The following is a 24,502-nucleotide window of genomic DNA, read 5'->3' on the forward strand; positions in this document are numbered from 1 at the left end:
CACTGATGTCTAGAGGAAATCCTAGCAACCATGAAGGGCTTGGCCTCATCCTACTGCTTGTGGCCCTAAGCCATTAGTGACTATTTAAGTGACGAGATTCAAGACTTTTATTGAGCTTGTAACCTCTCTAGGCACATACAATTTCTGATTTTCTGTATGGTGATATTTTCCCATACCAAAACGAAGGTATATTGGCTTGCTTTATGGGACAGAAATATTGAATAAAGGAAAGGCATATAGTTAGGGCAAGTACTAGGATAACAACTGATCTCCTACCATCCAACTGCTGTCAAGGGGGAAAAATACGTTTTTAGAATTTTGAACACAGGTATTTTATTTGTATGATGGTTTTTCATATATAAATCTGACAAATTTTCCAAGCTAGGTCAGTCTAAAAATTGATCTGGCTCTTAAAATTTCCTTTCTAGTTCTTCCTTTGACCAACTGTGCTGTGAAATCATTTGATAAACTTTTTTTTTCTGTAGTAAGTTGAAGTCCTGGGTGAATTAACTCGCAGGATTTAAAGTTGTCCTTAGTCATCTTAGCTCCTGTCTCTAACTTTTCCCATTGTAGTTTTTTTTAAGGAAGTACTGGGGATTGAACCCAGGACTTCATATGTGGGGAGAAGGCACTCAACCACTGAGCTACAACCACTCCCCAATTAAAGTTTTTGTTTTTGGGGGCAATATTGGGGATTGAACCCAGGACCCTGTATGTTGGAAGCAAGTGTTAACCACTGAGCTATATCTGCTTCCTTCCCATTGTAGTTTATTCCCTAAACTCCACATCTTAATTCTGTCTGGAGGTGTGGTAGAAAAGCAATGTGTGAAGGGAGACTTCTTAGACCGATGGCTGAAAACTGTAGAATAATGAACTGGACTGGAGTAACTACTTAGGATGGAACAACCAATAGCTCTTCAGCGTCTCCCAGAGTTCATCTGCTGCCCAGTCATTTACAGCCTTGCTACTCAGAGTGTAGCTCATGCACCAGGAGCAGTGGCATCACCTGGGGGCTCATGGGAAATGCAGAATCTTGGGCCCCACGCAAGACCACCTGAATTTGCATTTTAACAGGATCCTAATGTCTGAGAAACCCTCATCTAGACATCATCTTGCTTCTTTGAATTTCATGCTCAGGACTCTATCTTTTACATTAGATATCAACTAGAAATATATGTATATAATTAGCTCATACGCAGGTAGGCCTAACCCCTTGCCTGCATCTTCTATTATTACTATCACTTAGTACCATCCTAGCAAGTTTGGATCAGTAGGTCATGAAAACAAATTTAACCTTATTAACTGCTAAGTTCAAATCCTATCCATCACAAGGCAACAGGGCCTTAAGAAGAGAGAGAAAACAAAAAGACACAGTTGGTAAGGTCAAATTACTTTAATCAATTTTTAAAAAAAAGGCAGCCTGATTTCCTATTACTTGGATTCCCAATTATGTGGTCCACTGATGAGAAAAAAACTGGACGTGACAAAAGGAGTGGCTGACGCATTTGCAAGTACTGATTTGTTTTTGATTACTTAAGACTGAGTAAATTATCCGTAGAAGTTAACCAAAGAATGTAAGATTTTAACTTTAGCTTTGTTCTAATAGCTTATTAACTTTTTTACTTTACAGAATTGTCTTGATTTTGAAGTCCTGGCATTCAGAAACATCCTGACTTCTAGTTTTTGAAAGTGAATCACTGAATACTTATATTAAGAAAACCAGAAATGGAGCCTGGTTGTCTAAATTATTTGTACTGTAAAGTTTCTATATTTGATTCAATTAGTTTACATACAGTCATTGTACTATGAGGTAATGAAAATATGAGATATATGTTAGATGACAAAGACAGTTTCTGCAATTTTAAGACGGATCGAAATAATAATATCTATAACAAGGAAGGATAAACTTTAATTTTAAAAGCTAATACTGTTAGACAAATAGCTTGAATGAAATTACAAAGAAGAGTGCAATAAAAAATAACAGCAGTAAAATATCCTCAAGGAATAAACAGACTAAAAATTAAAAATAAATATTAATTTGCTGCTGGCAATCTATATTCTTCTTCTTTGTTTTAATGGATGACTTGTATGTACATCTTCCAGGTTGTCCTTTGAAGGCTTTGGCACAGATGAAATTACCTAGTTAAAAAAGAGAACCACCAAATCTTAGTTTTTATAGTGGAGGGTAAAAAAGTAAGTAAAATTTCTAAAGTAATTTAATAAGAAAAAAAAAACTGGGGGTGGGGTAAGGAGAAAGGTAAACATATACTCTCTTTTAGCATTCCTTTATAGATCTAAAGTTGCTTGTTATTTTATGGATACAGATATCTTGGTTATGTATAACATGAAACACTGGTAATGTCTGATGTATTTAGAGATAGAGACTTGAGGGAGAGAAATGAAAAAAAAATCGGAGAAATGAGTGGTAAACACTATAATCCTTCATTTTCTTAGGGAAAAATTAAAATCAAAATACATCACAGAAAAAGGGTGGACAATAACTCAAAGCAGAATAAGACAATCTTCATTTAAAATAGAGAATTATTCAAAACTGTAGTAAATTGTGTTTAGTATTTGTCTTTTTTCTGTATTTAGGATTTGGACCTCACTTTTTCTTTCAAAATGCCATCAGCTCTGGCAAAGAAAGCTATATATCTCTATGCCTCAGTTCAGCTGTTATCTGAAGGAAATAAGGGTGCCAGCACAAACGGAAATATCTAAGATGTCAAAACTGAGTACATGGATTCTTCTTATATAGAAACCCCTCATCCTTAATCAGATGATAATTTTCAGGTAGAAAATTTACATAGAAGAAATTAAACTACCCTAGTCTCTCTTATAAGTCATATTAGAAAATATCTGTATAACATATAAATAAAAAGCACTTTCTAAACCCTGAAGTTAAAACAAGAGAATGGTCTTTCACCCTCAGTTTATGATTTCCTAATGTCCTCCCCCCAATAAAAAGGTGCCATTCAAATATTAACTTCCTTTTATATGTGCTTAGGAAACAGTGATTATATAAATAACATTTTAAAAAATCACTATATAAATAGTACAATCTAGTTCTAAACTTTAAAGTTTATATTTGAATACAGAACTTAAAGCCCAATCTTTAGAAATCTTTCCATCTATGGCTACCTTTCTCATAGAAGCAAAATAAGTATTTCACAATTGATGTAATTTATAATAACTTTGAATTTGGGAGAAATATATAATTGGTAATAATTTTCCTTTAATACAGTGGTTCTCAACTTTGGCTCACATTAAAACCATCTGAGGGAACAGGTGCAGTTCAGTGGTTTGAGCACCTGCTTCCGATGAACGAGGTCCCAGGTTCAGTCCCCAGTTACCTCCTTAAAAAAAAAACAACAACGCACAACAACAAACATCTGTGGAGCTTTAAAAAAGCAGAAGGGCTAAACTCCACCCTCAGAGACTAATTACACTGATTGAAAGCACAGCTTTAAATATTTTTATACCTAAAGTGATAAATTTCTGTTAGTCAAATTCAGTTAATTCAACAGAGAGAACTGTATGAAAACACATATAAAAACTGGAAAGTGAAAAAAAAAATTAGTACAATTCCAAAATTCCCTCAAATGCTGTTAAGCCTAAAATAAGAACAAGGCCTAGAGCAGCATTGTGCCTGGGAATTTCCTCCTGTCAGCCTTCATGTTACCCAAATGTGGCCAGTCTTGAAGCCAAACTCAGCATGTAAATGCAATGCCTTCCCCCCAGCGTGGGACATGACACCCGGGGATGAGCCTCCCTGGCACCGAGGGACCACTATCAACTATCAACTGATGATGCAACTGGAAAATGACCTTATACGGAAGGTTCAACGCGGATCAGCAGAATATCCCTGTCTACATAAAATAACATGACTTTAAAATGCTGTTTGACCTAATGTAAGGGGGAAATGGAAAGGAGAAATGAGTTTATATGGCTACGAGTCTCTAAAAAAGAGTCTGGAGGCTGTCAGAAGGATTGCCCTTATGCACAACTGAGCAGAGTCTGAGAGACAGATAAAGCAGATACAACCCCCAGGTATTGGTTCCTTTGAGGGCTAAAGAGACCCATGGGAGTTATGGTTATGGCCGATGGGGTTAGATACCAGGTCAGATGGCCCCTCTTTGGAACTGGTGTTTATGTGTGATGAATCTGGACTCAGATGGGATCTCTCTTCATAAGACTTTCATGCTAATGTGCTGGAGGTGCAGTTAGTGTTGGGGTTTAAGATATATTTAGGGGATTTGAATCTCTGGACTGACAATGTGATAGCCAGGCCCTGAGCCTCAACAGACTCCTAGCACCTACAATCTGATTTATTGGGCTCACCACACTCAGCTAAGATGGAGTTGAAGAAGGACAATCACCACACCATGGAGCCTAGAGTGATTACAACTGAAAGTGGGAGGATTGCATCCAACATCCATATGGAATCTGAGCCTCCTCTTGACATAGAGGTGCAATGGACACAACCAATCCAATGTCCAAATAGAAAAGGTAGCATTGGATTGGGAAAAGTGGACATGATGGCTGATGGGTATGGGGAAAGGCAGGAAGAGATGAGAGGTGGAGGCGTCTTTGGGACATGGAGCTGCCCTGGATGGTGCTTCAGGGGCAATCACCGGACATTGTAAATCCTCACAGGGCCCACTGGATGGAATGGGGGAGAGTATGGGCCATGATGTGGACCATTGACCATGAGGTGCAGAGGTGCCCAAAGATGTACTTGCCAAATGCAATGGATGTGTCATGATGATGGGAAGGAGTGTTGCTGGGGGGGGGAGAGGTGGGGTAGGGGTGGTGGGGTTGAATGGGACCTCATATATATATATTTTTAAAGTAATATTATTACAAAGTCAATAAAAAAATAAATAAATAAAATAAAATAAAATTCCCTCAAATGATTCTCCATTTAGTTATTTATTAGTCTTATAATCAAGCAATCTCTTAGAAGAGTTTCTTAAATGATCTTACCTCTTTAAGTTTACTCCTAATTAAATTCGCTGTTGTATTCAATGAGTCATCATGCATATCTACTTTAGGTATATCTGGTAAAAGAGGCCCAATCAAAACCTCACTACTACTTGTGCTTGTTTCAAGAGAAGTTCCAAGTCTACGATCATCTTCTCTTCTTCTTTTCCGCTCTAGCAACTGCGTTGTCCTAGGCATAAATCTGTCAATTGCCTCTGAAGGAGTAATAATCTTTTGTGCATCAGGGCAGGTTAATGATTTTTTAAATGTTTTCATCTGTATTTTCTTCAGAGAGTTATCGTACTTACAATGCTCCACTGATTCATCATGGTTTCTACCATCCTGAAAGGCATTTGATGCTGTGTTCACATGGTTCCCCGATGAATATGTACATTTTGAGGAGAAATAACATAAAGGCAATTCAGCTCCACTAAATCCAGACATATCCAAGTGGGAGTCCTGTCTCAAGTCTTTTGTGTCTTTATGCACTGTAACCAGTTTCTTCTTTGTCATATAATGGTCTTTATATTATAATTTTAAAAGTAAGGAAAGGAAATAGAAATGGTTCATTTATTATTTTCATCTTTCAGAATCATATAATTTTAAAAACAAATACTGTCATTAAAAAATACTAACAGAGAAGCAGATGTGGCTCAACTGACGGGGCTCCCATCTACCATATGGGAGGCCCTAGGTTTGTATCCCAGGGCCTCCTTGTGAAGGCAAGCTGGCCCACGCCTGCGGAGAGCTAACAACCTATGGCCCGAAGACAACTGATGGCCTGAGCTGTTGCAGCAAGATGACGCCAACAAAGGGAGACAAGCAGACATAGAAGAACATGCAGCAAATGGACACAGAGGGCAGACAGCAAGCAAGTGGCAAGGGGCGGGGGGATAAAGAAATTAAAAATAAATCTTTAAACAACAAATGTTACTCTTAAAAAAATTATTTCTTGAGCAGGCAATACATTTATGAGGTTTAAAAGCTAACAGCAGGAAAAAGGTATACAGTGTCAAGTGCATTCTTGCCTTGCTCCCTATCTGCCCAATGTCTACCTCCCCTAAGTAATAATCACTATTATTATTTCTTATCTATCTCTCCTGTACATCTCACTTTTCTTCCTCCCACCCACACCTTTTCCTCTCCACTCAAAAGGTAACATGTAATACCCATTTCTCTACCTTTTCTTTTTTTACTTAACTGTAGATCTTGGAGAATCCATTATAAAGAAAGCTGCTTTTTTGGTTAATACTTGAGTATCTTACTATATAGCTGTATCATGCTGCTTAGTTAGTGTTTGTTAGTGCTAAAATGAGACAATATGATGGGCTCACTTTCAGTGCCTGCACAGGCCTCTTTTCTGGTCTGTGCTCCCAAATGCAGACTTTCCCCTAAGAGCGGGGTGTGGAAGATGTGGTAAAGTTGAAATATGATAGGCAAAGAATTCATAATAGCTGAAGTTATTAATACATGGAAAGTCCATTATCCTACCTCTGCATATTTAAAACTGTCCATAGTAAAAAGTTTTTAAAAGGTGAGACCACATATGCAAATGGACTATGTAGACCCTAAAATATCACAGATGAGTGCTTAACCAAAATATCAAAGGCCAAAAACAATATTGAAAAAACAAACACTAGGTTCCATGTCTACTCAATGGGGAAAGGTCTCTTCAACATATGATGCTGGGAAAACTGGGAAATCCACATGCAAAAGAATGAGAGTGGAGCCCTACCTCACACCATGAGCAAAAATTAACTTTCAGTGGGATCAATGACCTAAATATAAAAGCTAAACTATTAGAAGAAAGCAGAGAAATATCTTCAGAAACTTGTATTAAGCAATGGATTCTTAGTCATGACACCAAAAGTATAAGCAACAAAAGAAAAAAAATAAGTAAACTGGACTTCATCAAAACTTAAAAACACTTTTCTGCAAAGACATCTAGACAGTGAAAAGATAGCCAATAGAATGGGAGAAAATAATTGCTAAACATATTCTGAACATTAAACCTTTAATTAATTAATTAAACCTTTAATGTTCAGAATATGTTAAAAACTCCTACAAATCAACAACAAAAAGGCCAATAATCCAGTTAAAATACAGGCAAAGGGCTTGAGTAAGTATTTCTTCAGAGAAGATTTACAAATAGCCAATAAAAACATGTAAAAATGCTCAACATTATTAAAAAGTAGGGAAATGCAAATCAAAATCACAATGAAGGGGAGTGGGTATAGCTCAGTGGTTGAGTGCCTGCCTCCCAGATATGATGTTCTGGGTTCAATCCCCATTACCTCTTTTTAAAAAAGTAAAAAAAAAATTTACAATGATATACCACCTCCTACCCACTGGAATGGCTATTAATAAAAAATAGAAAATAACAAGTGCTAACAAGGATGTGGGAAAATAGCAGCCCTAGTACATTGTTGCTGGGAATGTAAAATGATGCAGCTGGTGTGGAAAAGTTTGGCAATTCCTGAAAAAGTAAAACACAGAAGAGCCATATGATCTGGCAATCCCACTTCTAGGATATACCCATAAATATTGAAAGAAGGAATTTGCAGATACTTGTGACCCAGTGTTCATAACAGCATCATTCATAATAGCCAAAAGGTAGAAACAACCTAAATGTCTATCAACAGATGAATGGATAAACAAAAGGAGGTATATATTAATACATACAATAGAATATTATTCAACTATAAGAGGGAATGAAGTTCTGATATGCTACATTACGTTGAGTGAAATAAGTCATACACCAAAGGCCAAATAACATGATTCCACTTAAATGAAATAATTAGAATATGTAGATTCAGAGAGACAGAAAATAGATTAGAAGGTTGCCAGGGGTAGGGGGAGATAATGCATAACAGGTTCAGGGCTTCAGTTTGAGGTGATGGAAAATTCTGGTAATAGATGGTAATGAGGGTAGCACAACATTGTGGCTGTGATTAATCCCACTAAATTGTTTTCTTTGGTAGGTTAGATAGGAAACTTTATGTTGTATATCTATTTTCTACAATTTAACAAAAGAGAGACTAAAGAGACAATAAGAATTAAATGCAATACAATCCTGAATTGGATCTAATAATGGAGGAGAAACTGCCCAAAAGGACATTGGGACAACTGAAAAAAAAAAATGGAATAGAGACTGTATGCTTTATATCAATGTTATTTCTTGAACTTGATAACAGTACTTAATGAGGGTACAAAAGTGAAATCCTCCTTCTTACAAAATATACATTGAAGTATTAAGTACTTAAGGAGTATCATGTATGCAACCTACTCTCAAATATTTAGAAAACAGAGGGAGAGAGAGAGAAAGAACAATGTAACAAATGCGGCAAAATGTTAAAAATTGGGAAATCTGTTAGATGGTTAGGGAATATATTGGGGTTTCTCTGTTTTGGTTTCTATTATTACTCTTGCAACTGTTCAGTAAATTTGAAATTATTTCAAAATAAAAAGTAAAACAACAACAACATTATATTAGGGAAGTGGATTTGGCCCAATGGATAGACCGTCCACCTACCACATGGGAGGTTCAGGGTTCAAACCCAGGGCCTCCTGACCCGTGTGGTGAGCTGGCCCACACGCAGTGCTGATGTGTGCAAGGAGTGTCCCCCGTGTAGGGGAGCCCTACATGCAAGGAGTGCGCCCTGTAAGGGGAGCTGCCAGCTCTCAGCATTAAAAGTACAGCCTGCCCAGGAGTGGCACTACACACACAGAGAGGATGCATCATGATGACGCAACAAAAAGAGACACAGAATCCCAGTGCCACTGACAAGAATACAAGTGGACACAGAAGAACACCCAGTGAATGGACACAGATAGCAGATAACGGAGGAGGAAAAAACAAAACAAAACAAAAGAAACATGTTGATACTCAAAAAGCTGTAGTAACCTTAAGACTAATTCTCAGGAGGTGAGAGCAGGACAAATAAAAGAGGAAAGGGAGCAAAGAATGATGATGACACTAGTTCCCATTTCACAACACTGAGATGAATAAAGCAGTTTAGAAAGAGGCTTTATGGTGCTCGCTCCGGCAGCACATATTCTAAAATTGGAAAGATACAGAATATTAGCATGACCCCTGTGCAAGGATGACACTCAAATTCAAGAAGAGTTCCATATTAAAAAAGGCTTTACGTTCACTTGATTAGATCAAGAATAGAGTTTTGATTTGGCCAGGTCATTAGGGCATGCAGGGTTGAGTCCCTGCCCCCTTGGTGTGCTATATAAATGGACACTCAAGAACACAGAAGCAGATATGCAAGAAAAGAGAGAGAGCTCCATAGACACAGAAGAGGACTTCGATCCTGCAGCCCTGGGGAGAGATGGCCCATTTGCTTGAGTTTACAGCTGGTCCTGTGAAGAGACCAGAGCAGCTGAGCCCAAAAAGAAGTGAGCCCCGGGAAGAGGGACAAGCCCAATGCCAGCCTACAGCTGAGACTGGAAGAAGCTGGACCCATGGAACCTTAAAAGGGAAGAGGAAGGCTTAACCTTCCAGATGTCGCCTACCATCTTGCTTAAACATGTGGCAACAAACTTTGGGTGAGGAAGTAACTATGAATGTGACTCTTTAGGGCCTTATAACTGTAAGCTTCTATCCTAAATAAACACCCTTTATAAAAGCCAATAGAGTTCTGGTACATTGCATCAGGGCCTCTTTGGCTGACCAATACATTTGGGATTTAATCCCCTCTTTGTCCCTAATTTGCCTCTAGAGATATAGGGCAGCCACAAACTTTCTAAGCCTTAGTTTCTTCACCTATAAAGAATAGAACACAGAGCATATACTCTCAAAGGTATTTCTTCATCCTAATATTTGTAATTTTCTTTGCAACACATACATCCAAGTTTTCCCGATGCTGGTTATTTATGTATTCCATAAATTAAAGTTCAGTGTCTAATAATGACCAGGGACTCTCAACAGCTCTTATCAGATTTCCAAATAAGTTTTCCAAGGGTCTTCCCACCTTCCTTATCTATTCTAAACCAGTGCCACATCTTCCTCCTCTAATCAGTCATAAACTCATTATAAGGAACAGCTGTATGGACACTGACTTTGTCATTCAACTAATGGGTAGAAATGTGATCATTTGAGCCTCTAGTAATACTCAGATTTCAAACCACACAAATTATCTAAAACAATTGACTCTTCTAGTCCTATAATGTATGTACCAGATCCCATTCCAGGCACTCTGAATTGTGTCTGGGGAAATTCAGTTTGGCATGTGGGGGCATTTGGCCATCTACCGGACAAAAACAGAGATTGTCCATGATGACTAGAATTTGTTAACTGGTCTGCAAACCATAACGCTTCTCACTGCCATCAACTCAAATCCTTCGTTCCTTAGCATGGGACCCAACGTCCCACATGATTCAATTCCTGTCCACTTTTTGGTGAGAGAGTCTTCTCTCTCATGGAAGCCCCTGTGCTTTGGTTATCCTGTACTACTCACAGTTCTTTACATGCAAGATGCTCAGTTATACCTCTTTGCCTTTAAATATGCTGCCTGGTTCACCTTTACATCTCTTCCTTTCCTCTTTTTGCTAACATGTACTGATTCCTCAAAACCCAGTCACCATTCACTCTGCAAGAAGTGTTCCACAAACCAACATCTCTCTCATTCTAGCTCAGATTACATAAAGAGCTGCACAGAACCCTGAACAATAGTGAATATTGTGCATTTACTTCTCCTTCCACTAGACTGGAAACTCTATGACAGTATTCTTAGCAGAGTGCCTAACACACAGGTGTTTAATAACAGGCTTTCCATACCTTTATTTTTAGTAGTTCTTGCTATATAAGCCTTTCTCTCTTGTAATTTTTTTCTAGTTTCTTCAATTGTCTCAAATTCTGGAGCATAGCACACATGAAGCAATCCACCAAAGAAACTCTGTTCATCCATTTTTCTCTTGGCTGTCCTAAACAGAATATATGATAGCATGGTTTATTAATCAAGATTTACTTGGGAAACGGACTTTGGCCCAGTGGTTAGGGCGTCCGTCTACCACATGGGAGGTCCGCGGTTCAAACCCCGGGCCTCCTTGACCCGTGTGGAGCTGGCCATGCGCAGTGCTGATGCGCGCAAGGAGTGCCGTGCCACGCAAGGGTGTCCCCCGCGTGGGGGAGCCCCACGCGCAAGGAGTGCGCCCGTGAGGAAAGCCGCCCAGCGTGAAAAGAAAGTGCAGCCTGCCCAGGAATGGCGCCGCCCACACTTCCTGTGCCGCTAACGACAACAGAAGCGGACAAAGAAACAAAAGCAGACAAAGAAACAAGACGCAGCAAATAGACACCAAGAACAGACAACCAGGGGAGGGGGAGAAATTAAAATAAAAATAAATAAAATCTTAAAAAAAAAAAAAAAAAAAAAAAAAAAAAAAAAGATTTACTTAAGGTGAAAGCTTAACTTTTTTTTTCTATTTAAAATATTGTTTATTTATGATTTAACATTAATTAGAATTACATCTAAGAGCAATATCAGGTAACACTCCTACATTTTCCTACAGTAGAAACGTTCATTGGCTCATTCTTTATGCCAAAGCAAGGAAACAGAGATATTAGCAAAAGGTACAAAAAGTTTACTATTGTGTTTAAAAATATTAATATTTATGCATGCTGCATTTAGATATATATATTAAAGTTATGAAAAAGCATAGTTCACAAGTTACTGTTTCTACATATGTTGAAATACAACATAAATGATGTAGAACATTTTTAAAAATCCTCAAATACAGAGTTAAGCAACTGAAAGTTTCCACTAAGGGTTTAAATACTGATTCCAATAGTTAGAGATGTAGAATGATGTTTCCAGGCTCTATAAGAACCAACCCAGATCACAGTGTAATGAACATGATTTTTTTGCATGCCTCCAAAAACGCTTTCAATTATTTTTACTCACTGGCCATTTTGGATCAGATTTTACATTGATTTGTGACATTACTTGGATGAAGCAGGTTGACTAGGATACAAGATTGCTCTAAAGAGCAACGTCCAGCTTTTGCTATGTGTATATGCCTCCTATGATTTGGGAATTCAATCAAGGCATATTACGTGTGGGTGGTATGGAACCTATTGATCAAGTATTGAGAAAATACCTTAAGCCTTTTCTCTCCCTCTCCCAATAGTTATCTACTCATACCCAGGTTCCCTTTAACTGAGGTATACAATGTATGGCCACGAAATAAAGCTGTTCTCTAAATGGCCTTGAGAAGTTAGTTTATACCAAATTAGCCTTTTCAGCACGTGTTCCTAAGTTGGGATTTATACAGAAAGTTTAATTAAAAATCTGTAACTGTAAAATTTGCAGTATCTTAAGAAATATTGAATATATAGCAACTAAACAATGAAAAAACAAGAAGGATGGTATTCATTCAACAAACACTTATTGAAATTCTGTGTCTGTACAGGCCCTACTACAATAAATACTTAACTTTGTGCCCAGCTATAAGAAATATTTACTACGAGTTTACCATGTGCCATGTCCTAAGTGCTTTACATGAATTAACACTTCACAACTCAATAATGAAACTAAGGAACAAGGAGAGTATAAATTGGCTGGGGTCACACAATTGGTTTGGTGGAGTTGAGATTCAAATCCATATGTCTAACTCCAGAGATCAGTGTACTAAGTGCTGTGGGAGATGCAAAAGCTCTAGAAAATATGGCTCCCTAACAATTAGGAACTGGAAAGTTGGTTGGGGAAGTAAAATTACATATAAGAACAACATATGACCCCATAAAATCAACTGCTTTTGTGGCAGACTATGAGTGCTATTGGTAGAATAGTCAAGAAAATATGAATTGCAATAACCAGAGAAGGATGGGTTGTGGATCATATTAGCAACAAGAGTAGGAGTTAATGTAAAAATGGATGAGGTATTTCACACTTCAGCCTTATTAGGGAGGGTTTGTATTGTAGAGTAGATTAGATAAGATGGGGTCAAATAATAAAAAGAACTTCAATAGCTAATATTTATGAATTCTGAATGAGAGGTACTATGTTAAGCTTTTACATGGACTATCTCATTTCATCCTTATACAACCTCAAAAGGTAGGTCCTTTTACCAGATGGGTTTCACAGAAGAGGAAAAAACAGGTTTAAAAAGGCTAAATAAGAGTATGGGCGGGAAACGGACTTGGCCCAGTGGTTAGGGCGTCCATCTACCACATGGGAGGTCCGCGGTTCAAACCCCAGGCCTCCTCGACCCGTGTGGAGCTGGCCCATGTGCAGCGCTGATGTGTGCAAGGAGTGCCCTGCCACACAGGGGTGTCCCGGCGTAGGGGAGCCCCATGCGCAAGGAGTGCACCCCGTAAGGAGAGCCGCCCAGCACGAGAGAATGTGCAGCCTGCCCAGGAATGGCGCCGCCCACACTTCCCGTGCCGCTGATGACAACAGAAGCGGACAAAGAAACAAGCCGCAACAAATAGACACAGAGAACAGACAACAAAATAAATAAATCTTTAAAAAAAAAAGAGTATGGGTTATGATGTGGACCATTGACCATGAGGTGCAGAGATGCCCAGAGATGTACTTACCAAATGCAATGGATGTGTCATGATGATGGGAGTGAGTGTTGCTGGGGGGGGAGTTGGGGTTGAATGGGACCTCATATTTTTTGAATGTAATATTTTTATAAAATGAATAAAAAAAAAAAGGCTAAAAAAATAGAGAAACTATTAAAATACACTAATTGCATACTTTAAATGGATGAAATGTAAGCTGTGTGAATTATTTTTCAATAAAGTTGTTTAAAAAAAAAAAAAGGCTAAATAACTTGTCCAATGTCATGAAGATAGTAAGCAATGGGAATGGAAAACTTACTCCAACCCCAATTTTTTATCTGCTAGCACTGCACAATAGATACTGTTAAGCATAGAAATGATGAAAATTGTGTTTTAGTAAGGCTAATCTTTTAAAAGCCTAGAATAAGATGAAAAATATAAGGCCATGATAGATTACTGGGAATTCAGGTACGAAAGAAGGAAGGCTGGGTCCAGACTGATAGCAGTGGGAATGGAGGAAATGAGGTATTACTTAACTTGCAGATTACCTTGCACTTTGTAAATTCACAAATTTAATAAGATAAACTTCCGTAAATTCTTCTGCTGGGTATTCATCTAGAGCATTATACTGTTCAATTGCACCATATAAAGCAAATCGCTCAACTAATTCCTTCATCGCTCCCACTGCAGGAACTCCTTGTATTATTAAGTACCGAGATTCCAAATTGATTGTATATACCTAAAAGAAATGCAAACTCATTAAATATATTTCACAAATAAGCCTAGGATAAATCTTCCCCCATTTTAAAGAACAAGGCTTTAAAAACAAAACTATTCTCTTCAACCCGGTTTGCAGAAAACATACAAGTAACTTTTTTTGTGCGGCAATTTTTCTATATAAAGAAAAACTTGCCCCACGTGCGAGGGCTTCAAAGTAAAGCATACACGAGACTACCTTCAGTCGATCTTTTTTCCAGAAGTTGAATGGGTAAAAGTGGTTCACGTCATTGGGAATATTCACTCAACAAATATTTGAGTATTTGCCATGTGCGAAGCGCTGTTAAAGCACGTAAAATACAACGAATAAAATAGCCATGCTCTCGCGAACCTGATGTTCTGATGGGTGACCAAAAGGGTCGGGAAAATCTTTGGTGACTGCCCCTCGGTTCCTTGCACCCATCTCCAGCGAGATATGTACACAGGCCAGGAAATGTGGAGTTAGGGTTCAAATAAAGCTACCAAGGTTGGCGAATGAAACCGAAATCGGTTTACCTTGACAGCGCGAGGCCGTCGCCCCTCCCGATACTTGGCCCGCGTGTCGCACACAGCCCTCTGCGCATGGTGAGCGAAGGAGCCCCCAACCTGCCCGCCGCTCGACGCCATCTAGCCAGCTTTAGCCGCCGCGGAGACGACAACATCCGCTTTGCTGCCTTCCGTTTATCCAATAAGAGAGTAGAAGGATCGAGGCGCGCCGAGATTGGCTGGAGAATCGACAGCGTCGCTATCGTTTCCTGCGAGTGAGCGAGGGTTCGGTGAACTAAGTGCCGCCCTCCAGAGGCGTGGAGGGGAGGCCCGGAGAGCGAGCAAAGGCTCTTTTGTCCTCCTGAAGGACTCGCAGTCAGACTCGTGGTGCGGAGAGGGGCGGGGCCGATCGATCCTCTCTGGCTCTGACGCCCTGGGCCTCCCCGGGTCGCGGTTCGTCGCGGCGCTAGGTTGGGTGGAGGGGGAGCGGCACTTGCTCGCGATGTGGGGCAACGATCGCCTGGTGGGCGCGGGTGGAGGCGGGGCGGCCGTGACGGTGGCCTTCACCAACGCCCGCGACTGCTTCCTCCACCTACCTCGGCGCCTCGTGGCCCAACTGCACCTACTACAGGTAACGCGCCGACCCCGGGCGGGCGCTCCTAGCCGGGACGACAGCCTGGGGTCGGACGTAGCCGGAATCTGGGGACGCGGGGGCAGCTCGGGCCTCCCCTAGCGGTGGACAGCAGCTCCCTTCCCGGCGCCGCCGCACAGTACAGAGGCCAGACTAAGGGCTCCTCGAGGGCAGGGCCGGCCTGGGCCGTCTCTGCATCCCATTCCAAGTCTAGTGAAACTGGGCCTTTAAGTTAACGAGCCTTAATTCCAGATTTCTCACATGGTGAAACTGGGCTTTCAGAAATCCTAATATTCTTCCTTTGAATTCAGAAATATTCTTCACTACGGTTTGGACAATCTCTTGAGATGTGGTTTAATTTATTTTAAAAAGTTTTTCCTATTTCCAGGTGCCTGCACCGCTGCAATCCAGGTGTCGAGAGCGAGGGGGCAGAGTTGCACAGGAACTGGGACTGAGCACCTCTCTCGAGTGGGGGAGGTTAATAAAATGATAGCTCCTCCCAGCCCCGCCTGTCCCCCGAGCACGTACGCGGTGTGCCGGGAACCTTGTGGTGGAGTTGTTCATACTTGGAAATCGTACTTAGGAACCTCTACCGCCCGTCGCCCTTTTGGACGTTGTGACTCGTGTTTTACAGTTTTAACCACAGACAGAGATACAGCATCCAAATTTATTCATAATAAAAATAGAGGCACATGGTCTCACAAGTATGAGTATGCTTGTGGGGGGAAAGGATAGACTAGTTGAAATCCTCGAAAATCCTGGATGCATGGTATCCACAATGGCTAATCCGTGCAGGAAGTATTGAAGAGTTTGTAATAATTTCAAGTACCTCAGTTTTTCACTGTAGTTATTTCTCTTTATTCTCCTAGATTGCTTTTGTCCATCTTTCAAAACATACTAAATTCAGCAGAAACCTTCTGTTACTTCTAGTACTACAAAGTAGACAATCTTTTGGCCCTGATACGTTGCCTTCTTGTCTGGAGACGAGTTAGTCAGTGTCACCATGTCCCAGATAGGCTCTGTCCTGTAATCTTGGTCAGTTTTGATGAAGAATCCTAGCTAGGCCTGTCTAGTACTCTCAGCTTTGATGGAGATTTTCAACATGCTTCCAAATCCACACAGAATGAGTTTATAGAAATGCTTCTTTACGGTAACTCTACTAATTTGATCCTAAGATGTGGATGATATCTTAAATTCATCACTATTTAAGAATATAGTGGTCTTGATCATTGTTTTAAATTTTGAGTTTGCAGAATAGTATCAATAAGTATTCCTAAGAATTATTTAGTGGGCATCTTTTGACACATAAGTATCTCCAACCTTGGAACAAGTTGCTGTTTCCATCTAGCTTGTATCACCAGAATAGGCCAATTTGTGTAGAAATTTTGGAACATACATAAAATTACAAACAAGAAAACTAAAGTTGCCCATAATCCCAGCACCCAGAGGTAATTAATGTTAACAGTTTGGATTGAATCTTGCAGTTTTGTTTCTAATCTTTTAATTCTTTTTTTTGAAAGAAATGATGTCTAACACACATACACATACAGTTTTGTTTCCTGCTGTTTTCATATGGTATTATCATGATTGTTTTCCCATTTTGTACAAAGATTATAATTTTTAGTTGTTAATTAGTATTACATTATAAATTTGCCATAATTTATTTAATTACTCATTGTGATGGAATATTTAGATTGTACTCAGTATTTAGACATTGAGTGATGCTGTAATTATATTTTAATAAAAAGCTAAAAATAGTACACTTTTGTTTAGAAAACATTGTCTTCATTTCTTATTATTTAGGATAAATTCCCAAAATTAATGGGTTAGAGGGCATACATAATTATTAAAGCAGAAAGATTCACTATTAAGGGGTTAGTAGGTTGAATTATTTTATCTAGGCTGAAGCATTGAGTGGGCCAGCATTGTGCATTATCTTCCCATAATGCTGTATTGGGAAGAAGGGCCATGGTTTTTGGCCATGTGTCAGACTTAAATGTTGGGACTTTTAAAAAATACCTCAGATCTACTGAATCAGATTCTTGGAGGGTGTGGTTCAGTCATCTGTAATTTAAAAATATCTTCAGGTAACTTGGATTTACAAAAGAGTTGATATCCAGTGATCTAGAATAATAGAATGTTAATGGTTGAAGGGAGCTTTGGAGTAGAACATTTCCTTACTTTTGCACAGATGGAAACTGGTACTTCTAGGCTGATACCATTTTCATGCAGTTAATTTGCCCTTGTCTGTAACTCACTGTATAGGGTCCAGACTAGCCTTCTCACTCTTCCTTAAGTGTGCACATACCTACAGGTTTTCTCTTACCCATGCTGTTCTTCTCTGAAACATTCTCTTTCTTCTATACAAATTCCATCTCTTAAAAAATTCAGTGCAATCCTTCCTCTACATAGCTTTCAAATTCTGTTACCCAAATTTGTCTGCTATTCAAAATTTTACTACTGTGTTTATGTGATACATCTAGTTTGTTATGCTCTTTTCTATTTCAGGTGTCTTGTTTACCCATGTCCCTATTTCAGGACTGGGTATCTAGTAGATGTTTTAACTCTGGGTTTTTCAACTTTGGTGCTGTTAATATTTGGGGCTGGATAATTCTTTGTCGTGGGGAGCCATCAGGGGCACTGTATGGTGTTTAGCACAACATCCCTGGCTACTACCCACTGAATGCTAGAAGCACATCCCCAGTTTCCACCAAAACTGTCTCCAGACATTGCCAAATGTCCCCTGGTGGGCAAAATCACCCCCAGTTGAGAACCACTACTTTAACTCAGTTCCCTAGTCCATATTCTGCTGTCAGGACTTGCTGTGATACCTAAAAGAAGGCAAAAGGATTCATATCCATACTAAATGTAAATGTATGAACCTAAATGTGATAATGATACCACAAGTTTGAGCAAAAGTAGGTAATCATTTGCTTGTTGATTAGTTTAAACTGGTAAAGGGGCTCCTTTTTCTTGAGTCTGTCCATTTCTTCATTTTTGATCACTATTAAGTAAATCCTTTTTATTAAAAAATGATATATGTGTGAAAATGGTTATGATACAGTGTTAATTAGGAAAAATACTAAATTGTGAATATACTACACAGCTATTTAAAAAGTTCATTTGCTCATTAAAAGGTTAGCAGGAAATAGATAAAACTGTTCACATAGTTGTGTTTTATGGAGGAAATATCAGTTCCTTTATTTTCTTCTAAATTTGTATGTTTTCCAAGGTTTCTATAATGACTTTGTAGTTTCTTTTAAAATGGAAAACATTGTCTTTTTTAGCCCTTTGCCACAAATTTATATAACTGCTCTTTTAATGAGAATATATTTTACTTTTAATATATTCTTTTTTTAACTTAGTGCCATAAATACGTTTCCGTAGTCCTGTAAACCTTTTGCATGTGTGTATGTATGGTAACAGTAGTACAAAATTTCCCATTCTAACCATTTTTAAGTGTACACTTTAGTGGTATTATTTACATTGGCAATGTTGTGTTACCTTCATTGCCATCTATTACCAAGACTTTTTCATTATCCCTAACAAAAACTCTGGACCTTTTAAGCCATAACTCCCCATCTAGCCTCTGGCAACCTCTAATCTACTTTGTCTATGAATTTGCTTATTTTAGATATCTCGTATACATGGAATCATACAGTATTTGTCTTTGTATACAGTTTATTTCACTCATAATGATTTCAAGGCTAATCCATTTGGTACCATGTGTCAGAACTTAATTCCTTTTTACAACTGTATAATATTCCATTTCATGTATGTATCACATTTTGTTTGTCCGTTCATCTATGGGTGGATATTTGAGATGCTTTTATCTTTTGGCTGTTATGAATATTGCTGTCTATAAACTTGAAAATTATCACTTAAGAAACTATGCTATAAAATGTCTGGAACAGATTGACAAGAAGCTGTTAATAGTAGTTGCCTCTGGGAACACAGACTGGCTTTCACATTTTACCTTTTTGTACTTTTTGAGCTTTTATTAGGTACATTTACTACCCTTCTAATAAATAAATAAGTAGATGTGGGACTGCATATCCTGTTGGTTGTATTTCACAGTTTATTTATTTATTTTAAGAGGTACTAGGTATTGAACCCAGGACCTCGTACATGCGAAGCGGGCGTTCAATCACTGACCTACATGTGCTCTGCTTTTTAAAATTAAAATTTTTACTTTTTAATTTTGTATTTCATAATTTCAAAGCTGTTACATTTTTAAGATTATAATATATGTTTCCACTTACTGACTCATACTTTAATAAAATAGTACATTTATGCTTATTTAATACTTTCTCTATTAGACTTCTAGGACAGTCCCAAGTTTTCACTATTGTAGATAATACTGCTGAGATATCTTCTGATATTTTTTCTTCAAATCATTTAAATTATATATTGGTCAAAGTCTATGTAAATTCATTTGTTACATATTGCCATTTTGAATTTTGAATTGGTTGAATCAGTTTATAATGCCATAAGAATATACAGCTATTAGTTTCACCCATAGCATTGCTAGCATTGGATGTTGTGAGTTATAGCTTTTTTTTAATGCTATGACAAAACTGGATAACAGAGAGCCATCCTCTATCGATAGAATTCTTTTTTATGTGTGGATTATCTTTTATGTGATTTATCTTTTATGTGAATTCCCTCTAAATATGAAAAATTTTCACAACTTCCCCCCTTATTTCTTATTTCTTAAATGAATAGAATCAAGCTATTGAAGTAGCCTGGGGTAACCAACTTGCATTTTTGAGCTGGATGGAGGGCAGGCATTTTAGTGAACAAGGTGAAAATATGGCTGAGATTAACAGACAAATTGGTCAGAAACTTGGACTTTCAAATGGGGAACAGGTAAGCACAAAATGTGATAGCAATATAGCAATCAAAATAAAATGAAAGGTTCAAGTTTGTTTTTTAAGGAGGTGAGAGGACACCTAATTTGTGTGCTGTAATATCCAGTCTAGGACATTGAGGTTGACCGTACTCTGATATTAAGTCATCTTGTAGTCTACTATGCTCCCTAATTGATTTTGTATCTTACTGTTGTATTTTATTCACTGTCTAGATTCCCTAGTTTTTTTGTGTGTAATTATTTTTCCTTTATGATTTATTTTTACTTCCTATTATTGAACTTCATTCCATTTGTTTCTGATAAATTTTCTAACCTTTCATGGTCCTGCTTGATTTGAAAAAAATCTACAAAAGAGAGTTATTTTTCTATTTTGTGTTATCTATGAATGTAAATGTGGTTAGATTGTCAACCCCAAAGCTTAAGAACACACATCTGTTTTTTTCATTTTTATGTTATCCATCTTATTACTTTAACAAAATTTTAAACCGCAGAAATAATGCATATCCATTATAAATATTTTACAATGCAAAGTAAAAATCAGTGTTTCCCTTTCCTTGACCCTAACTGTCAATGCACTTAACTGAATGAATGTTTACTATTTGTTGGGATCTCTTTAGACCTTTAGGATTTAAAGAATGAGATCATACATATTTTATATAATTTTTTCCTACAAATATATCAGTGGTATGTTTCCATGTATTACAAGCAGTATGCATTGAACTTCTTAACTAATATATTTTTGCACAGTTGTATGGAATGAATTATTAAAAATTGAGTTGCCTGGTCTAGGGGACTGCACATTTAAAGGTTTGATAGATGGGACTAAATTGCTCTCTATTTAGCAATCTCCTACAACAGTGTGTAGGAGTTCCACATCTTTTAGTTTTGAACACAGACTAATTTTGTTCATGCATGTGTTTGATAATGAGAATAAGCCACTGATGAGAAATCCATAGACCTAGCAGTAGTTCCTTGCTTACTTTAAATTCTTGCTAGGGTATTAAAATTTTAGGGCCAAAGTGACCTTAGAAATAACTAAATTTAGCCTCATGCTTTACAAACCCCAAGAAATGGAGTATTTTGCCCATGATTGCAGAGCAAGTTATAGTTTGCTCTTGTGTGCGTTGCACTTTGCTGTAGGAAACATCACCTGGCCCAGGATTCCATACCTTTTTGTGGGAGGGAGCTGCTTTTGTTCTTCCTCAGAATCCCATTCAGACAGGGAGTAAGGGAGATACTGAAGGGAAACAGTGGGGAGTCTAAGGTAAGACACTTGGGGAATTCTGCTAAAACCCACAAAGAGCAGAGAAGGAAGGAGTTCTTAGAGCATTTAACACTTGGTGGTTTTGGATTTTATTCTAGTCCTTTAGAAATTCCTGAAGAGGGGAAAAGAAAGTAAGATGGTGGACTCCAGCTTCTTGAAATATTAGCAATTCATATATCCAGACTGGAGTGAGGGGACATTTGTTTTACTTAATATTTAGCTGTGTAGGATATACTTCTAAATAATTGGCTCTGATCTCAATTTCAGTGTGTTCTTCACTTTTTTAGAAGCAGCATGGTTTGATGTTAGTTATATAACCAATGATTGCAAAACACCTAGAAATAATAAAGTAGGGATGCAGACTTGGCCCAATGGATAGGGCATCCGCCTACCACGTGGGAGGTCCGCAGTTCAAACCCCGGGCCTCCTTGACCTCTGTGGAGCTGGCCCATGCACAGTACTGGAGTGCCCTGCCATGCAGGGGTGTCCCCCGTGTAGGGGAGCCCCATGTGCAAGGAGTGCACCCGTAAGGAGAGCTGCCCAGCGCGAAAGAAAGTGCAGCCTGCCCAAGAATGGCTCTGCACACGGAGAGCTGACACAACAAGATGACTCAACAAAAGAAACACAGATACCCAGTGACTCTGATAAGGATAGAAGCGGTCACAGAAGAACACACAGCGAATGGACAGACAATTTAGGGGGTCGAGAAATAAATTAAAAAAAAAATCTTTAAAAAAAAAGGAATAGTAAAGTATATTAGTGGCTCAAACTATGACTTGATGACATTGCCATTTCTTATATTTCATACTTAAATTTTTTAATGGTTATCGTTATTTTTTTGAAAAATGTGTTGTCCTAGGATATATTTTCCTTTATAATTAATTGTGAAACAATTTTTCCTAAAATACTTAGTTTATCAAGGCTGAGCTTAGGGTAAATGTTTAATCAATATTTGTCAAATGAAAGACAGTATATCCATAAACCACTGAGTTACCTAAAGAGAGAATTACTTATTTTCTAGGAATACAGAAAATCTTATGATGATAGTTTTCAAATTTTTATTTTTTTCAGGTATTTCTCAAGCCATGTTCCCATGTGGTATCTTGTCAACAAGTTGAGGTGGAACCCCTTTCAGCAGATGACTGGGAGATACTGGTAATTAATAAATAAATAAATAAGCCTATCGAAGATTAAGATACTCAGTATCTTTAAAATTATCTTCTCTGGACTTTATTGTATGTCCTGGAGTAGTTTGAATTTTAAGAATGAGTTGAGATTTCCTTGCTAGACATGGATTAGTCAATTGTAAAGTGAGCTGATCTTTCTGTTGGTTCTAGGAACTGCATGCCTCTTTCCTTGAACAGCATCTTCTGGATCAGATTCGAATAGTTTTCCCAAAAGCCATTTTTCCTGTTTGGGTTGATCAACAAACATACATATTTATCCAAATTGGTAGGTACTATTGTAATATTTGTTGTCCTACTCTGTTCCATAGCACTGAGTCCAAAAGAGATGTGGATGTACACTAAGGAGCTTTCTTTCCTACACAGTTGCACTACTGCCACCTGCCACTTATGGAAGGCTGGAAACTGACACCAAACTCCTTATTCAGCCAAAGACACGCCAGGCCAAAGAGAATACATTTTCAAAAACAGATGCTGCATATGGAAAATTTTATAATTATGGAAGAAATCAAGAAGGAATAACAAAAGAACTGCAAATCAACCAACTTGAGTCAAATTCTGTGGGAGTCACTGGGTCTAATGGAACAGAGTCAGAGATTACAATGGACTCATCAGTACCTAGTTTATGGACTCTCATAGGAAGCATTTTTTCTTTTGGATCTGAAAAAACACAAGAGAAATCCTGGGGCTTAACTGAAATGAATGCATTCAAAAATATGCAGTCAAAGGTGGTTCCTCTAGATAATATTTTCAGAGTATGTAAATCTCAGCCTCCCAGTGTATGTAACACATCAGCAGCTTCTGCGTTTCAGAAGCACCGTGCCATTCATATATTTCCTTGGGACCAGGAATATTTTGAGGTGGAGCCCAATTTTACTGTGACCTATGGAAAGCTAGTTAAACTATTTTCTCCAAAGCAACAGCAAAGTAAAACAAAGCAAAATGTCCTGTCACCTGAAAAAGAGAAGCAGATGGCAGAACCACTAGATCATAAACAAGGTAGCTCAGATTATAGTCAAGAAACTGGTAAGACCTGTGTGCTAAAAGTCATCTGGAATGGACTTGAAGAATTGGAGAATGCCAAAAAATACACCAAAAATGTAGAAGCTCTCCATCTTGGGAAAGTCTGGGTTAGTGTAAATTTTATAATTAAGGGGACAATATTTTTATGTTGCTTTTAACTTCCCAAAATTGTGAATTAGAATAACATTTTATATATAAATTGAAAACGACTATAATAAGAAACTGTCTAAAAGTCCCCAGGGGGAACACATTTCTAATAGCAGGGCTGGGTGAAGTCATCGTTTGTGTACAGATTGTGTATTTCCTGACTAAGTAAGCATGGACTGGTACAGTGAGGTATACCCTTACCATTTGCCGCAGTGACCTCAGTTTTATATCTTATTTAATGAAGATGTGTTATAGGAAATGACATCTAGTCAGTGAACAAGTGTATATCAAGTACTTTATGGGTTTCTATCATTTGCACTATAAACTTGCTTTTTCCCTTTTGACTTATTTCCTGAATTAGTTGCATTTTTTAAATAAAATTTTATTGCAGCATATCATTCATACATGAACATATATAAATAGTAAGTATATAGTAAAAGTTGTAAAAGTACTAAGCAAACGTACATGTCATCATACAGGCACTCATACATCACCTCCCACTGACACCTTGCATTGTTGTAAAACATTTGTCACAAACTATGAAATAGAATTGTTAAAATATTACTAGTACTTACAGCCCGTATCTTACATTTTCCCCCAATACACCAAATTATTAACACCCTGTATTAGTATTATACATTTGTCA

The 24,502-nt window shown here is 38.1% G+C and overlaps 3 protein-coding genes and 1 non-coding gene across 4 annotated transcripts in view; 3 read left to right on the forward strand and 1 right to left on the reverse strand.

Annotated features, from left to right (window-relative positions):
- LOC139436096 (calaxin-like) overlaps positions 1-1,730 on the forward strand; it is a 28,039-nt gene extending 26,309 nt beyond the window's left edge. The window contains exon 5 of the mRNA XM_071215171.1: positions 1,631-1,730. Coding sequence (XP_071071272.1) covers positions 1,631-1,687 — 57 coding nt within the window. The 3' untranslated portion in view covers positions 1,688-1,730. The remainder of the gene's footprint in view (positions 1-1,630) is intronic.
- On the reverse strand, positions 1,379-14,925 carry RBM48 (RNA binding motif protein 48). Its single transcript, XM_058296976.2, has 5 exons — positions 14,768-14,925; positions 14,044-14,234; positions 10,769-10,914; positions 4,987-5,504; positions 1,379-2,139 (listed from the first exon to the last, which is right to left on the reverse strand). Exons 1-5 carry the CDS (start codon positions 14,876-14,878, stop codon positions 2,053-2,055), a joined length of 1,053 nt encoding a protein of 350 aa, XP_058152959.1. The 5' UTR covers positions 14,879-14,925; the 3' UTR covers positions 1,379-2,052.
- Positions 9,017-9,121, forward strand: LOC111759762 (U6 spliceosomal RNA). Its single transcript, XR_002793654.2, has one exon. It is a non-coding gene; the product is annotated as a U6 spliceosomal RNA (small nuclear RNA).
- Positions 14,926-14,992: 67 nt separating the features above from the next.
- The window catches only part of PEX1 (peroxisomal biogenesis factor 1), a 59,178-nt gene continuing 49,668 nt past the window's right edge, over positions 14,993-24,502 (forward strand). The window contains exons 1-5 of the mRNA XM_058296975.2: positions 14,993-15,368; positions 20,094-20,237; positions 22,574-22,657; positions 22,840-22,954; positions 23,053-23,816. Coding sequence (XP_058152958.1) covers positions 15,240-15,368; positions 20,094-20,237; positions 22,574-22,657; positions 22,840-22,954; positions 23,053-23,816 — 1,236 coding nt within the window. The 5' untranslated portion in view covers positions 14,993-15,239. The remainder of the gene's footprint in view (positions 15,369-20,093; positions 20,238-22,573; positions 22,658-22,839; positions 22,955-23,052; positions 23,817-24,502) is intronic.

The sequence above is a fragment of the Dasypus novemcinctus genome, chromosome 5, assembly GCF_030445035.2.
Source record: "Dasypus novemcinctus isolate mDasNov1 chromosome 5, mDasNov1.1.hap2, whole genome shotgun sequence".
NCBI lineage: Eukaryota > Metazoa > Chordata > Mammalia > Cingulata > Dasypodidae > Dasypus > Dasypus novemcinctus.